At 28.4% G+C, this 17,173-nt stretch overlaps 2 protein-coding genes across 4 annotated transcripts in view; one reads left to right on the top strand and one right to left on the bottom strand.

Annotated features, from left to right (window-relative positions):
* Nucleotides 1-274: 274 nt before the first annotated feature.
* Nucleotides 275-3,901, top strand: Cipc (Clock interacting protein circadian). Of its 2 annotated transcripts, XR_013260702.1 has the most exons (4): nucleotides 333-471; nucleotides 1,428-1,505; nucleotides 1,705-2,614; nucleotides 2,978-3,899. XR_013260702.1 is itself a non-coding variant. In XM_077433086.1 (3 exons), the coding sequence occupies exons 2-3, from the start codon at nucleotides 1,472-1,474 to the stop codon at nucleotides 2,205-2,207; spliced, it is 537 nt and encodes a 178-aa protein (XP_077289212.1). In that variant the 5' UTR covers nucleotides 275-471; nucleotides 1,428-1,471; the 3' UTR covers nucleotides 2,208-3,901. The 2 variants fall into 2 exon arrangements, 1 of the variants encoding a protein (XP_077289212.1); XM_077433086.1 differs by having other exon boundaries at nucleotides 275-471; nucleotides 1,705-3,901.
* A 213-nt stretch (nucleotides 3,902-4,114) lies between these two features.
* LOC143913349 (fasciclin-3-like) overlaps nucleotides 4,115-17,173 on the bottom strand; it is a 251,026-nt gene continuing 237,967 nt past the window's right edge. The window contains exons 6-13 of one of the 2 annotated variants that reach the window (XM_077433077.1): nucleotides 16,967-17,089; nucleotides 16,665-16,856; nucleotides 16,389-16,576; nucleotides 16,166-16,307; nucleotides 15,300-15,413; nucleotides 9,884-9,926; nucleotides 5,864-6,092; nucleotides 4,115-5,786 (exon numbers count right to left, since the gene is read on the bottom strand). In XM_077433077.1, coding sequence (XP_077289203.1) covers nucleotides 5,604-5,786; nucleotides 5,864-6,092; nucleotides 9,884-9,926; nucleotides 15,300-15,413; nucleotides 16,166-16,307; nucleotides 16,389-16,576; nucleotides 16,665-16,856; nucleotides 16,967-17,089 — 1,214 coding nt within the window. In that variant the 3' untranslated portion in view covers nucleotides 4,115-5,603. Of the gene's footprint in view, nucleotides 5,787-5,863; nucleotides 6,093-7,822; nucleotides 9,373-9,883; nucleotides 9,927-15,299; nucleotides 15,414-16,165; nucleotides 16,308-16,388; nucleotides 16,577-16,664; nucleotides 16,857-16,966; nucleotides 17,090-17,173 lie in introns of those variants that run through there. The other variant, XM_077433078.1, reaches the window with a different exon arrangement.

Raw genomic sequence — 17,173 nt, 5'->3', positions numbered from 1 at the left:
GTAATCACCGAACCCTTCTATTGTATAACACTTCTCTGGATTTCGTCCTAATTTTCTTATCCATTTCACCCTACACATTTCTCTAATTTGATTCGCCCATTTCCTCTGTGTCCTTTTTTTCACCCTTTTGCATTTTCTTGGGTACCATTCGAGCACTTCTTTATTTAAAAAATAACATGAAAGATCGATGAGAAAGATTGTAAGGCATAAAAGATGATGTATGGTTACCCTATAAAGGTAAAGAGTGCTCGTGTCCGCGTGCCTGTCCTGCCTCAACCACGTGCGGTGCAAATGCCCCTCCCTGCCTCCTCACACTCCTCGTGAAAATTTACCCCTTCCTTATCGTCTCAATCCCCACCTTCGTCTGGCTGTCGAGAGCCAGTTTCCGTTGTGTGGTCTGGCCGCCAGTTGTGCTCTGACTTTCCTCGGTGGAGGTTGTTCTGATCGCTGGGAAAACTCGTGATTTTCCCTGTAAGTTGACAGAGGTGGCCCTCGCCATATTGCGCTTCAATGTTTAGCATTTTATAGAAATATATTCAAGTATAAATTATCAGGCACCATAAATCATTATTTGAATCGTGAGTTTTCGTGTATGAAATTTTTCGATTGTGTTCATTGCGAGGTCTATTTTTAGCGATTCGTTTATTCAAAATGGTGTTGAAATTTATTTTGACACAGTGTTAACCTCTTGCTAAGTATTGAATTTTTTTTATCATTTAAGATGTCATCGATTTTTTTTACCTGTTTTTCTTTATGTGGGTGGTTCCTATGTAAAGATTTTTTTGTCAAAATTGTATTGTATATTGGGAACTTTTACAAGATGTTTGCTTGAATTCAAATGTTAAACGTTAATAAATATTAAAATAGTGGTAGATTTTTTTTTTCAACCATTGTGTCAAGACTAGTTTTGATTTTGTGCTATGTATGTATGTATGTATGTATGTATGTATGTACGTACATGTTCAATATTGTATTGATTTTGAACGAATTATAAACAAAATTCTCAAAAAAAAAAATATAATTTTATGATAGTGCATAGATTGTCGAAAATATGTTACTTCGAATGATTTATCAAATCGTATTGCTTGACCTTTTAATAATTGTTGTTCGAATACTGTCTTCTATTATCTTGTGCAGTGGTTTTTTTTTTGTACTTATATTCAAAGCGTTGATTATTATTTGAGTACAAAAGTCTGTATACTTTGTCTTACATCATTTCGGCCATCTTGAACATTTGTTCAGGAATATCTATCAATACTTTCAAATCATAAATATTTATACAATGGGGTATCATAAATCTGATGTTAAATTACTGCAAAGCTTTTTATTTGCTGTTTGTGTACATTCATATGCGCACATCAAAATGACAGATGATATTTTTTTTTCTATGTATACCCATGATTTTAATTCGCTGTTTTTTGTTTCAGTTTTAATTTACTCTGAAGTACTGCGATTCTACGAAGCTTTAAATATGTGCGAGGACCGTTCATCTCCCTTGAAGAGAGGTAATTTTTCTTTGTGTTACATTATGCAATAAAACAAATTGTAGATTTTCAACATTAAAACGTTCCTTGAGACGATGAATATATACATTCATTTTAGTTATTCATAAGATTCAAAGTGATCTTTTGAATACAGTGATTGATGTAGTCTCAGCTTTACATACATATGTTTACCAATTCATGGATGGCTTTGTTATTTCAGGAATGAGGTTGAACAGGATACACCATGCTCGAATGAGGAGCCGTATGGCAAGGAGAATGCGTCCTGCACCTCCGGTACGTAATAATGTACCATCAACTCAGTTGGTCGCTGAGCCAATTCGAGCCAGCCTCGTTCCTGTTTCAACAGGAGCTGTGGCGCCAGCGACAAGTGCTAGTTTTCAGCATATGCAAAGGTTGAATGTATCCAACAAGCATTCGGATGGACCATGGCAAAAGCTGCAACCACGGTACCAAATCAGACGGGAGAGTCTTATCGAGATAGCAATGCGCACTGTGATGTTGATGAAGCAGAATCAACAATTGCAACAAAAGTTAGCAGCATTGCAGGCCGAGACCAAAATGTTCATGCAAACAGTAATGAACAATCCAGAAACTAAAGCATCTGCAGAAAATACAGATACACCAAAGGAAGATTCGCCTGAGTGTGAAATAAAAGTAGAGCGCAATGAAGAGTCTCATGTTATTAAAACTGAGAAAGAGTGAATACTTTTTCAATATACATACATATAATTTTTTAAGAATTCTGTTAGATCTCAATTTTAGTTATGCTTCTCAAGGTTTATGGGTGTTGACGATTGTTTAGTTGCATCCCTATTAGTGAGCCATCTCTTGGAATCAATGTGTAAACACTTTCTTTTTAAAACTATATTTGTTCAACTGGTACTTTGAGAAGCTTAAAATTATACATGTGTAATCGGCACAAAAATAAAATTTTTGGCCGTTATAATAAGTGAGCTTCAAAAGCTCTTATTTATAATCAGTAGATATTTTTCTATGACATTCTTCTTACCAAAATTTGTTGAAAAAAAAAACGCTTATTAAATGTTTTGATCAAACTTAAGTGATCCACATTTCGATTTGTAATGAGTTTTATCAGGGGCGTCATTTCAGCTTTTCCCAGGGGGGGGGGGGGGGCAAACTTTTTGGGCAGTAAAGAATGACTTTTAACTTTCTTTTAATCGTTTTTTCAGTAATAAACCGGCAAACCCATTCAACAATTTGGCTCATAGGATATACGAGTTTTACAAATACCTTTCACAGCAAAACAATCAACAAAACAAAATATATTTGGGAGTTCATTTATCATTTTTTTTATGGGAAAAATCGACGTGTTTATACCTGACAGTGTTCTAAAGAATTTCAATATTCTATTTTTGTTGATTTTGTATTTTATTTCAAATCCATAATAATAAATTTAACAACGTGGATAGTTCTGTTCAAATCTAGGGGGGGGGGGCGACTGCCCACCCCAGCCTCCCCCCAAATGACGCCCCTGAGTATTATATTCTAAATATTTCTCTAATGTATCCTAAGTGTCTCAAAATTGAAGCAGTATGTTAAGTAATTTTGTATGTTTTGCACGAACGAGTGCTAATTTAATGTTAACTGCATTTATTTATCAGGATATCTGTTATTTGAATAATCATTGATGTTGTATTAAATGTTTCAAAGAAAACTTTACAATATTCTAAGTGTATCAAATAGATTAATAACAGAAATATGTAGCATGTAAGACTGAGGAATGTATGTATATTATTTCAAATGATTTGATTTTCATGTAAGTTGAATATTTTGTTCATATGTACCATGAATGTATTTGATTTATATAAAAGTTCTCAATAGAATTGAAACTTGTATAATTTTTCCATTTTTTAATCATGTTGGACTGATACATTTTTTTTATATACATATGAATTTATTTAATGCAAGGTTATTATTTAGCTTTCATTAAAGCTCGGTAAAATCAAATCGGATTATTTTATATTTAAACCCAAGAGTGGTTGTATTCCAAACAAAATGAAAGCATTTCTATATACATAGTACATATGTGTCAAAATAGGTCATATTAATAAATACATATTCTAAAACCGAATCAATGAATGTTGTATGCATACTTAATTAAATACTTAAAAGTAAGGTAAGTTTTCGAATTAACTTATATGTTTGCAAACCAAACTATGTGATTAATTGCAATTGCAATATATTTCAAAGTCCTTCTTTGTTTTTGCACACCATACCGAAGGGGTCTGTTATTAATCATTAAGAATGTGGAAATTGTGTTTTTTTCCTTATGCATGATGTGATTTAAGCTTTTAATGTGGTAAGAAATCTGATTAAATCAGTGATATTAATTAGCACTTAAGTTTTCATTCTAATAAAATGTATCAACCTTCAAAAGTTTGTTTTATTTGTAGCATTTATACCTAAAAAAAATGATTATGAATAATCACTCGTCCTCTCAGGTTTACCGAAATTTAAGATATGTGCGATCAACTCACTGATAAATTGGTACTTAAATCTAAATCGACGAATAGTAACTAGAAACCAAAGAAATGGATGAAACAAATCTCCATGAATTTCATAATGACAAAAGACAATGTTATATTTTTCATAAATTTATTTATACAAATGCGATACACTATATGTGTTGAAAATTTAATTTGAAAAATGTACACACATCGGATGTAATTATTATACATTTTCAAAGCATATATGTAATGTAATTCTAAAATTTTACATTTTATTTTAATATATAGAGACATCTATGAAAGTCAATGCGTACCAAAGTATGTTTTCGTACAGAATGGCACCTTCTATCATTTATAATATAAAAGCATAAAAAATAAAATTAAACACCAATTATTATAAGCTAAAAATTTGCCAGAACAGCATTCACATAAAGAGAACAAAATTTCGATGCTACAATTAAATTCATCACATTTCACAATAAACTACAGCTGGTAATTTTTGCGAAAATATAATACTATATTAAAATATATAAGAAAAACCGACCATTTAAATTGGACTTATTTAAAATATGATAAACAGAAATGTGCGTGTACATGTACGTGATAAGTGGGTGCATTTTGTTACAAAAATAGAAAACATGAATATCTATTAATAAATACGTATTAAATATAAATAATTGTACTTGAACTTACGTCGTAGGTATTAGATATATCTTATAAAAATACCTTATGATATAAATAACTTAAGCGAAAGACAATACAATTTACATACAGCGTGTTTTGAATTTTTCGTTAATTTTATATAATTTGAGGTAAACAGAATAGGAAATGTATACGAATGCAAATATTATACTACACATATGTTTATAGATCAGAGCAGAGTTTTATGTTGTTTTATTAAATTGCAATACGTACACATGTACAAATTAATAATAATATAAAAATACTAAATTGATTATATTTATTTGAATATGTACCTATAGGTTTGTTTATAATGTTTAGTTAGCAAATTGAGATAATGTTATGTTATTGGATGACATTTCAATAATTATATATTTTTTCTATAATCGTTTAACAGTGTATGATAATTTTGAATTTGGTAACACTTGAAAAGTATGAAAATTTTATTATTATAAATATGTATAGATATAAGTACAAAATGACTAACGTTTACTATCTATATTTCTCTCTCTTTCCAAAATTAAAAGTAAAAATCGTCAAATTTTCACATCCATACACAACAGTGTAGCACTTAGTCAAAGTAGTATAATAAAATTTGATTTATATTAATTTAATAATACAAATACAACTCAAATTCGTTATGGACGAATTAGATAATATCAAAAAAACTTTTTTTCAACATACTAGGTCTTACATTTGAATAATGTTTAATTAGCCTTATTGTTGAAAAGTGGGTAAAAATAACACAAACGTAAAGATCGAACTAAAAATATTTTGGAAATGGTTAAATATTCATAAAACATCTACAGATTCTTATCATTATTAACTGTATACAAAAAAAATTATCCATATTTGTGAGTTTTCGCGTTCTCATTAGGTAAGACACTTTGGTGAACATTTTATCAGAAAAAAAGTGTGTGAAAAAATCATGTTTGGTAAATAATTTGATTTATTTAGATTCAGCGGACTGGACGTCTTTCGTCTCCATCTGATTTTCAATCGGTTGCTTCTTATAAACAATCTCAGCATATTCAGTTCTGTCGTGTTGCGGTTTGTTTTCTTGCACCGTAGTCGGTCCGAGCGATAATTCTGCATAGACAATCTCAGTTGGGTTTATTTTAGATTGCAAGGGCTAAAATCACAAAACAATCAATGAATATTATTTATAAATACAAATATATTTAAATTGATGATGGGAAGTGTGCTGACTTTTTCTTCTTCAACTTTAGGATCGAGTGTAACGCCACTTTCAATTTGACCAACTTTATCTTTGTTTTTCGATCCACCAGGTAAGAGAGACTTTAAATTGAATGATTTGGGAATGATAGACTGCCGGGTCATAGGTGTGCTTTCTTTGGATTCAGGGTTTTCTTCATTTTTGACTTTGGCTGACTTTCCTCGAGCATGTGGTCCTTCGTTTGTGCTCTCCGTATCGCTGCTATCAGTAATAAATTAAATTTTAAACAAATATAGCTATGAAAAATATGTAATATTAATATAGATCAGATTGAGTTAGTTTGTAAGTTGAAATTAACCACACTTATTAAATCAAATCGTTCTCAATCTAATATAAGTATTAATTACAGAAAAAACAATCAAACACCATTGAAAAGCAAGGAAATGTTATTTTTTAAATGTTAGGTATCAAAAGGAATGCCGTTGCAACGATTTTATTTTACTGTGTACAGATATTATAAAACAGATATATTTTAAAAATTTATTCCAAAAATGAATACATAAAACACAACAAAAAAACAAAAAAATATATTTAATAAAAGGTTATTTTAAAATTAAAAAAAATACAAATTTTAAATCAAATGCTTAAATTGATATTGTAATGGTAAGAACCGTATGGAATTATAGTCATAGTGGCCTATTCCAAATGGCTTACTTTTAACATACACGTTTTCTCAAATTGGTACAGATTATATATATATATATAAAATAATAAATACTTACTTACGTTACAAGCATTATGAAATATTAATAATTTTTCTGTATAAAAATTGAGATGATAAAATGGTCAATATCAGATATTAATTAGAATTGGTAATGAAATACCGTACAAAATATTTACGGTTCAAAATTTGCTATAAAACCAGTGACAGATCCAAGAATTTTTCATGGGGGGGGGAGCGATATGGTTTAAAAGAATATTTAACAAACACAAAAACTTTGCAAGATAAACAGTCTTAAGTTTCCATTGGGTTAAAGCAAATTTCTCCGTAGAATATCAACTACTGATGTGACAGAGATTGGGTCTCTGATAGAGATACGTACATGTATGTAGTTACTTTGTACCTCTTATGAAATTAATAGGGCGATCGAGGACATTGCTCTTATCACCCCCCCCCCCCCTTCATCATTGGATGAAATAATTACAGCTTTAATATTTAATATATTTTGCTAGCTGTAGTCATAGACTTCAGAGGTAAAACTTGATATATATATCTATATATGAAAATATGAATACAATGTTTATACATTAAGGCAGCGATTTCCAAACTGGGAGGTTTACCATCTAGTACAAAGGAAGGCATATTATGTATATTATAATAACTATAATTACTTGTATTATAGTATACTAACTATAATATAATACAAGTAAAGATAGTAGGAAAATAAGCGACAAGGAACAAGAAAGTAGAAATATCAAAACAAGAAATTACGATTCATCCTATTTATCAATGGGATTCACAAGTGCTATTATACATATGTAGATAGCTTGGAAAGATCAATATGTTTGCTCTGTACGAAAGTTTAGGAGTTAATATTTTTTTCAAAAGGAAGTTTTGAGGCAATAAGTTTGGGAACCACTACATTAAGGTAATTTAGGTTGACCATACGCCCCATAAGGTAACACATAAGGTAATAATAATAAATAATAAATAAAAACATAAGGTAATATAATAATAAAGTATACACGTAAGATAATTTAGGTTTTGCCCGGGCCTGTCACGTTTTTTACGTGCTTTGCGTTCGTCCCGTCGTTTTCGTAAAATTGTTCGATTTGTCTCATTTTGTCTGTCCACTGATGCACAGAAGAATTTCATTATATAAAATAATAAATATGTTTCCGTATCAATTATTTTTTCAAAAACTATTATTATATAAATATACATTTACATACAATATATTAATTTAAAAGTAAAATTTAAATATTTTGTTACAAGATTCATTTTATTTTCATCATAATTTTTTGAAATATATATAAAATAGAATATTATATTTTATTTTATTTTTTATCTTGTTTCAATTACTTCTTTTAACGAAATATATGTGCGTTCTCGTAAAAATTATATTACTTAAGAGGGCTGGACACCAGCGCTTTGTCCATACAAACGTATTACACTTCTCCCTTCCTCAATTATGGCACTAGAGAAATTATATTTTAATATGCTATGGATATCCACCATTGGGATGCATCTATTGTTTTATTTTTTTGATTAGTTATTTTTTATAGGAGCTAGAAACCATCTATAAAATCGCCTCTTTTTTACACCCACGAAAAGAGTCCAGCGTGCTTATTTAACGGTCGATTTTAAAAAATATATGCACATAGTTGCACAGAAAATATTTTTATCATACCGATGATGAAATTTTTTTTAAAAATGGTCCAGTTTTGGAGGAGAAAATAGGAGAATACGAAACCTCGATTTTGTCGATTTAAAATACGTATTATCTGGTCGAAGCGCAACTGTCGCATTCACTCAATATATATATTGATATATATTGTCGCATTCACTCAATATATATATCGAAGAAAGGAACGGCAACAAAAATAAGGTTTCGGGTATACAGCCCTCTTAACAAAAGAACAAATGAAAATTTTCAGTCGGACATAATTTTGGCAATTAAAAGAAACCGAGAATATCTTTTTGGGAAAATTTGTTGTTATTTTATTTGTTGATTTTACACAATTCAGAAAAAAAATTTACCTGCGTTGCACGAACTTCGAATATTATATAAATTTTTTTAACTTGTTTCTATTTTTTTTGTACACAAGAATTACACATTCTGAAAAAATTATAATTCCTTGATGATATTAATGGTTATTTGAAGGAAGAATTACAAAAATTTTGAACGTGCAACACATTTTTTTTTTATATAGAGGGGGGTGGAAAATTTTTTGCGGAGCGTCCCGTTTTGAGTCCTGGGAAATATGGTTACCCTAGTAATTAACATGATACGAGTAGTTTTAGCGGATGGTTATTCATTCGACTGGCATTTTAAATAATTTAATATATGACACTTTTAACTTAAAAACTAATGACAATAATAATGAATACAATTGGTAATATTAAATGTTAAATATTAGGTTTTGTTCATGGCAAAATGTGATAGCCGTGCAAAGAGAAAGAAAAAAAAAACAAAAACATATGTATAATAAAGCTTGATCACAATATGTTGTGTGTTATCTCTGTGTGTTTAATCAGTCGAATGGTGCACTTAAAACTAGATTGTACTTGATCACTGGGTTACATCAGTGAAGTATCGGTTCCAGAGTCCCTTGACTAAGAGACATTTAATAGATATCTGTACTGTAACTCCTAACATTGGCTCTGTTAGGTGGTGTGTTAATATGTACTTCTTCGTGCGCCATACTGTCATCACTGTCGACATATAAAGAATTTATCGACGGGGAATCAGCTGATCTGGCAGTCGGGGATGCAACACGATCAGCTGGCGACGTTAATAGATCTTCCTTATTCGTATCCCTAAAAGAAAACGTGAAATTCCCCCCAATTTTAACATGCAGCATGCAGAAGTTATTTACAAAAAAAAAAAACATTGCACATCAGTGGCTTGCCTCATGTATGAATATACAAGTTTTGATAGAGATAACGATTAAGTGATATCAAATAAGGTCATCGCACGCCACTGATGCATACAGGTTAGTCTCGATTGATGCAATGATAGTATTAATAAATTGCACATATTATCGTAAGTATTCTAAATATAATCTAAATATGGAAAATAAAATCATGCAAAGGTGTTTTTTAGTTGGAAAAACGTTAAGTAATACGAATAAGAAAAAAAATTAGCAATTGTCTAATATTTAGTGTGAGTATTGCAAACTAGTTAATTTACATTGGTTATTTAATTTATGAACATTGATTAAATTTTCAATCAAATTAAATAATTTATAAATAAAAATGGAAGGTTAAAGATGATTAATTTACTAAAATGATGTAAGCTTAGTTTCAACAAAAGGTATATAGAACTTACGATTCGCCGGCACTACGGGGTTTGCCTCGATGCTCAACACGGTCTGTAATTTCAATAAGAAATATAACACTCATTACATTTTTTAATATTCAAATAATAGTCGATTGAAATAAGCATGTCTTAAATTATAATGAAGTTGAATACTTACTATATAATATATATATATATATTCTTAACTCATAATTACATAAATTCAAAATACGCTCTTGACATATTGATGTTTTAAATTTGATTTTGGACAGTTTCAATATTTAGGATTGTTTTATTGTGTAATTGTTTTAGTTACCAATTGGTTGCCATTGCTTTCAGATGTCATGGGAGAAATAATAGGCGATTCGTAAGTAAATCACACATTTTATTTGCAAAAAGGTGATCTTAAAACATCGTTTTCAAATGAAATAATTTATTATACCAGTAATAATAATAGATATATCAAATTTACGTCTTTCTCACATCGAAGTGTTACAATTTTAAGATATTCGATATTTAATTCCGCAATCTTGTTCAGTACTTGGTAGAACACTACCATTGAAAGTTTTCACATATACTGAGAAGTTCATAATCAAGAATGGGTTTTTCTTATAATTATATGATGCGTGTATACAAAACGAAAAACTAAATAAAAATGTGAAATATGTAATATGAGAACATTTAAGTTGATATATTATTCAATACATATTTAAACTTGCTGCATATTTTTTTTGCTAAGAAAATCACAACATAAAAATCCCCTAGCTGCTACAAAAATCAAAATTCATGTCCGATTTGGTCCACGTCAACACAATAAAATTAAAAACATTTGAAAACGACATAATTTTATAAAAATGATAAGTTGTAATTTGGAGACACGATATTAAGGGGATTTTAGGTTGTCTCAGTAAATTATAAAAAAATAGGATAAGTATGAGATTATAATATAGTGAATGTTACAAAAATTTATAGTGAGATTCTTCAGAATACTGGCAGTGTTTATATATTTATCATTTTGGTTTAATATAAAAAAAAAACAGTAATCTCAAAAATTATACTAATACTTAGAATGAGTGAAAATAGCCTAATTAACATGTAATGGAATTTTAAAATAATTAATTAATCATCAGAAAAAAATAATGAGAAAAAAGAAGTATCAATACAAATATTATCATTATACATATTATATATTCGAACAGATATGAATATTCTAAAATGAATTTTGATAATATTCCTTTTAGCAATAATTGAAAAATACAATTCATTCAATTTTACTGCAAATAAAAAATATGACTGCCGTAAAACGCGAAGGTTGAATAATTTCGACAATGTATTGAACTCTCTAAGGAAACACAATTTAGAAAAATTGTTAAGAATATAGTATGGCACGCTATATATACAATTTCAGGAATTCGAATGATTTCTAAGTATAAAGATTGATATTCATATATAAATGTGGACAATAGAATACCATGGAAATACTTAACAAAGAAACACTTTATATACTATTTATCATAAAAACATCACCCTTCAAAAATTTAAGTATAATATTTTTTCTCTATAACAAATATTATATATTATACATATACGCACATCTTACGACTTAACATATGAATGTGTATGTATATAATTTACATTTCATTAGAAGGATATTTTTAAATATAGATAAATATATGTATGGAGATGCATATACCGTATATATGTATGTATATGTTTATGCCAAACCCAATCCGTGAAATTGTTCATTTCATGAAAACGTCAAAATGTGATCAAGCAGTTGCTCTTTTCATGAAATCGTCACAAACATCTACTGATTTTATGAAATGTTACCGAATTTATTTTGTTTATTTTACGAAGTGAAACAGTGACTTCTATAACATTTTTTCAACTAAACCAACTGACATTTCAATATATAAGAAAACCAACCAAGAAACTGGCTTGCACCGTTCATATTTTCATGAAGTGGGTAATTTTATGCATTGGGTTTAACATATGTATTATACATGATAATTAAAATCGAAATGTTGCACACAAATATATAATACATATAATATATTTTAGTCAAATATGGAAGTACTATATTATATGCGTTACACAAACGACACATAATTTATTTTAATTGAATAAATTTTCACACATATAATCAAATGTGTGCATTTGTTTGCATTTCAAATATCCTAAAAGATCTACCTTGAAATGTCAGATCGTAATACATATATTACAATCGTGACTCCAGTTCAAGAAAGTAACCAAGCATTCTTGGACATTCATAAGCCTGACACAACTATTCCCACAAACATATACATATCTGCACATACACATAAATAAACACACCCTTGTAAATCGTACATACACATAGACATGAGTTGGTTAATATTTCGATAAAACTATTTTTTTACAACCATTTTGCCTATGTACAAAAAAAAAAACAATATCATACTATTGAGATTAAGCACAAACATTTCAAAAATAAATATTATAATTGGAATATTTCTGAAGAAGCATTTAGTTGCATGTATGTATGTATATTAGTTGCAATTTTACATACACAGATATATATGTACATATTCTATTGATCCCAAATCAATTGAGATAAATACTAAACATTTGCTGCCTAATGTTGATAAAAAATAGAAATAAAAAGATATTATTTTCAAACAACAGTAAAAAAGTTATCAACATATTGATAATTAAATGCATTTTTAATATTTTGACGGATGCCATTTTAACAAGTGCTTGTTTAATATAAAAAATGGGGCATTACTTTGAATCTATATATTATGCATACTATTTATATATGTATGTATACATATATAAATACTATTTCATTTTCTTCTTTCAACTGGAAAAGCTATAAAGGTTAGAAGGAGGAAAAAATCTTAATTTAGCATTAATGAAAATTAATTTTTTTTACAATTGTTTGAAAATTAAGTTGAATTATTGAATAATTATATTATAATAGACATGAAATTCTTGTATGAGATTAATTAGATCACAAATAAATATAATATTATCAAATATGTATATAAAGGATGATGAACGACAAAAATAATGTAATTAAATTAAAAAAAAAAAGTGACCCACTTAGGAATGCTCACATTGTTCATAAGGTAAATGCAATTGTTATACACATATATATTGTACTAACATATACATTAACACTCAAGAAAACAAAAATTTTCAAATAAAAAGTGCAATTTGACATTTTAAACGCAATCGGAGCATTCCTGATATTATTATGAGATCAAGTCTTATATTGAAACCGACCATTTTGATAACGCATCACTTCAACCACTTCAAACTGGGTATGTCTATTGTATTTATCGGCTATGTGAACTAAACTGCTGTGTCGGGCTTTTCCATCGGAAGAGCTTTGATGTCAGCAGCTTTGCCATTGCCGTTGGGAATGTAGTCCTCGTGAGATAGATTAACGGTACCAACAGAATGATTTCCATCGCCTTTCTCGCCAGGAAGTGGCACTTCCGAATCTCCAGCATCGGGAATGTCAGTTCTCAAAACACCACCTGTAAGCAATCAAGTACTAACTTCTCTAGCTATCTAATCCAAAAAGAAAATAATAATACTTAAGATTTAATAGAGTTTGAGTGTATGTTAAATTTGAAAAGCATTGTCATGATCACACCGTTTGATGTACCTAAAGATGAGATAAGAGGGCCAAATATAACATTTAAAATGATTCAAACAACTGAACATGCATTTTATATTTTATGAACATGTCTTTTTGAAAAAACCAGATGTGTAAAAATGTAAAATTCATTCAAATGTAAATACATACATATTATAACATGAAAAACTAGGATAGTAAATATAAAAGCAGTTTTTGTATACAAGTACATAATTAATACTCTTTCAACACAAGAAATACAATATAAATAATGTAAATAAATATTGGTATGAAGGACTATTTTTGAAAGTTTGATCAAATATAATATGTATTTTACCTACATGGCTCACATATCATAAAAATCATAATTTCCTTTCACTAATGAATATTTATGGTAGATAAAAATTCATATTTAACTCAACGTGAAACAAAATATTGTTTAAAATGCAAGCAAAAATTAACTAAATGGAAATCATGCTACATACTAGGAAATAAAACAATGAAATTCATATTCATAAAGCCAGTAGAAAAGGGCAACGATACACATTTCATCAAATTGTTAGAGGCAATGTTCAAAAAATCAAAGGTCTACAGCTAAGGAATAAAAAGTTAGTTCTTGATTGCTTGTTTTGGCTATTCATTTCATTAAAATAAAATAAAAATTACATCACTGGTCTGAAATTGTTTTAGTTTAAAATAAAAAGCTTTCTCTCTACATATGTATTTAAAATGACACACAATTAAGGAAAACATTCGTTAAGGAAAAAAAAAGTGCAAAAATATACAACGATATAAGAATAAATAATCTGAAATGTATACACGTACTATTAAACATATATTTATGAATATATATTTTTATTTTACCTACACAATCATTGACAAAACAAACAAGCTCAATCGATTATATATAAATAAACATAAAATAATATTAAAGATTGACAATCCAATATTCAAATTAAAATTTATTTCATCATTCCTGAGGCACAATTTTTTAAGCAACATAAAGTAAATAAATTATTATTATATTTTCAATATGAAAAAAATAATAAATATTGTAACCAAAAAAATGAATAAAATGCTAATTGTCAATCTTCAATAAATATTTTTGAGAATATAGGAATAGAATTTAGAATAATATAAAAGCGTTTAAGAAAAACATAATAAATATTTCAAAGCTTTTACCCGTTCAAAGTTAAGCTGTAAAAATTAGAAATTTGTATCAAAATAGGAAGCTAATCAACTTGTTGCCAAGTTGATTTAGATATTTAGCAAGTAAATAGAAAACACAAGTGAACTACTTAATGTTTATTTCAATGATGAAAATGTATGTATATATGCTTTTAGATGACTTTCAAAATGTCTTGTATTATTTTATGCAGAGGTTGAAAATATGTAGTAAATATGACGTGACATTTCTTCATTTTATGTCACTTCAGGAAAAGCTAACAGAATATCTATGTTTTTATGATATATTTATTGAGTTAAAAAAATTAAATTATGTTAAAATTGTAAATATAATATTAAATTATTCGCTGAATGCCATAACGAATAAATAATAAAATCGAAATATTTTCCAAAAATCTCATAAAACAGATTTAATTATTCCTAAATATAACATAGCAATAGTAAATACCAGGGGGTTCAAAACATTTGGCAAGCAATTGGTAATGAATTTTTAATGTCGATATGAAACAAAACTTTGATTACTTAACATGCTGTCTAAATATTATAATATATGTATGTATGTATGTATGTCAAACTTCATACAAGGCATGCTACTTATTTCGGTAACAATCAGGTAAAACAAATTTTCGAACTTACCTCCGAAACACCATCGATTTGTTGCTTTGGCGAATATTAACAAAAAGACAATGACTAGCAAGAATATAACGGCTATGACGATACCAACTATTCCACCAGCGCCGAAGTCGACACCTAAAAATTATAAAAGAAATCGTATAAAATCATGTATAAAAATATTATCAAACAAAATTAGTTCTAAACATAAAGAATCAACCATTACTGCATATCTGTAAATTATAATACTATTTAATTTCCAACTAAAAACATTTCCTACAAAAAAAATTTCGACTTTGTAATACATTTATGTATGTACGTATAAATAAATTTATGTAAAATATCCATGCTGAGATTTAACAAAACGAAATAATTTAATGATCATCACTATGTAGACAAAATTTTGATTTCACATGCAGATAGACGAATATCATTTTTTTTCACAATAAGTCATATACGTACATATGTATATCATATACATAAATATAAATTTTCTACACCTATATGATAATAGAAAAACATAATTCATTACATTTTAAATTCTTAAACTTGCACAATCATGCTAAATTCAAATATGATACGTCTTTTCGTTGAATCATCTTACCATAAACATTCAGGATTGTCTTCCCCGCAAATAAGAGTGCAATAAAATCATCTGTATTTCAATTAATAAATCCCTATATAATAACTATTGATTTAATTATAATATGTAATAAAATACGAAGAATGCTAACTATTTTACATGACCTTGTATATATTTTTTTATATAATATTAATTCGATTTCATACTACATTCAGTTTTTTTATTTTTCATTTATTTTATTTGTAGTTTTTATATATGTATACATACATATAGCTAACAATAAACAAAACCATTTACAATAATTTACCTTCAGGTTCTTCCAAAGTGCTGATTTTAATATTGTAGATAGTTTCTCCGCGAATATTACGAGCTTTAAGTATGAATGTTTTCTCTGTATCTTCTCGTTCAACCGGTGAAATCGTCAAAGTTGCATTATAGGTCGCCTTTCCCTATAAAAAATAATTAATAAGTATCCATCTTATACATATAATATTCTAATATTGTTTGATTTAAAATAAGTTGAAATTTACCAATGGTGTCATGGGAGCGGAATGAAATCTTCCAGATCCATCGTAGGAACTATCACTAACTAGATCATTATCCACAATCCAATCAATTTTTGGTAAGGGATTTGAATAGATTGTAACATTAATCTGTGCAGTTTCACCAATTTTAATTCCGTAAATCCTCAATGGATCTTCTTGGGGCAACGGTTTGACTGAAATGAATTTCAAATGTGTAAAATTTTGCAAAATACACTAATATATACAATAAACAAATGTTTCCACAATTTTTTTTATTCTTACATTCAACATTGATTTGGGCAGTTGCCACACTGTCTTGTGGTCTCAAAGCTATGTGTTCCACAATACATTTAAGAGTACTGCCAGCATCTGTAGTAGAGAGTCGTCTTGATATGTTTTGAGATACAGTTATTAAATCGCTTCCACTTTCACTAGTTCTTAGCTGTTGCACTCCATCAATGAATGGAACATCATCTGAAATTGTAATACATGTTTTAAGTAAATGGTCATATACAAAATAATATATAACGAGCAACAATCAGATTAATAATTACATAATTTTTAAACAACTAAGAAAATAATACCTAATGTCCAGGAGATGTTTGCTCTTGGTCGTCCGTCTCTCACTATACAACCTGTCTGTAAGATATCTCCAATTTGATATGATCCAGCTACGGTTGGGGAAAGTATTGGTCTCTGTGGTGCTTCTGCAAAAATAAATAAAAATTCGGAAGTGTCCAATCCATAGCATTTATATAAATATTTGCATTAATTCTTATAACTAATTTTAT

This window comes from Arctopsyche grandis, chromosome 6 (genome assembly GCF_051622035.1).
Source record: "Arctopsyche grandis isolate Sample6627 chromosome 6, ASM5162203v2, whole genome shotgun sequence".
NCBI lineage: Eukaryota > Metazoa > Arthropoda > Insecta > Trichoptera > Hydropsychidae > Arctopsyche > Arctopsyche grandis.
The sequence above is the reverse complement of the archived record's forward strand: the minus strand, read 5'-3'. Positions and strand labels throughout refer to the sequence as shown.

Coding starts and splice junctions, on each gene's coding strand:
- Cipc (XM_077433086.1), top strand. CDS start 1,472: ATGTGCGAGGACCGTTCATCTCCCTTGAAGAGAG. Junction 1,506..1,704: donor TTCATCTCCCTTGAAGAGAG/GTAATTTTTCTT, acceptor TTGTTATTTCAG/GAATGAGGTTGAACAGGATA.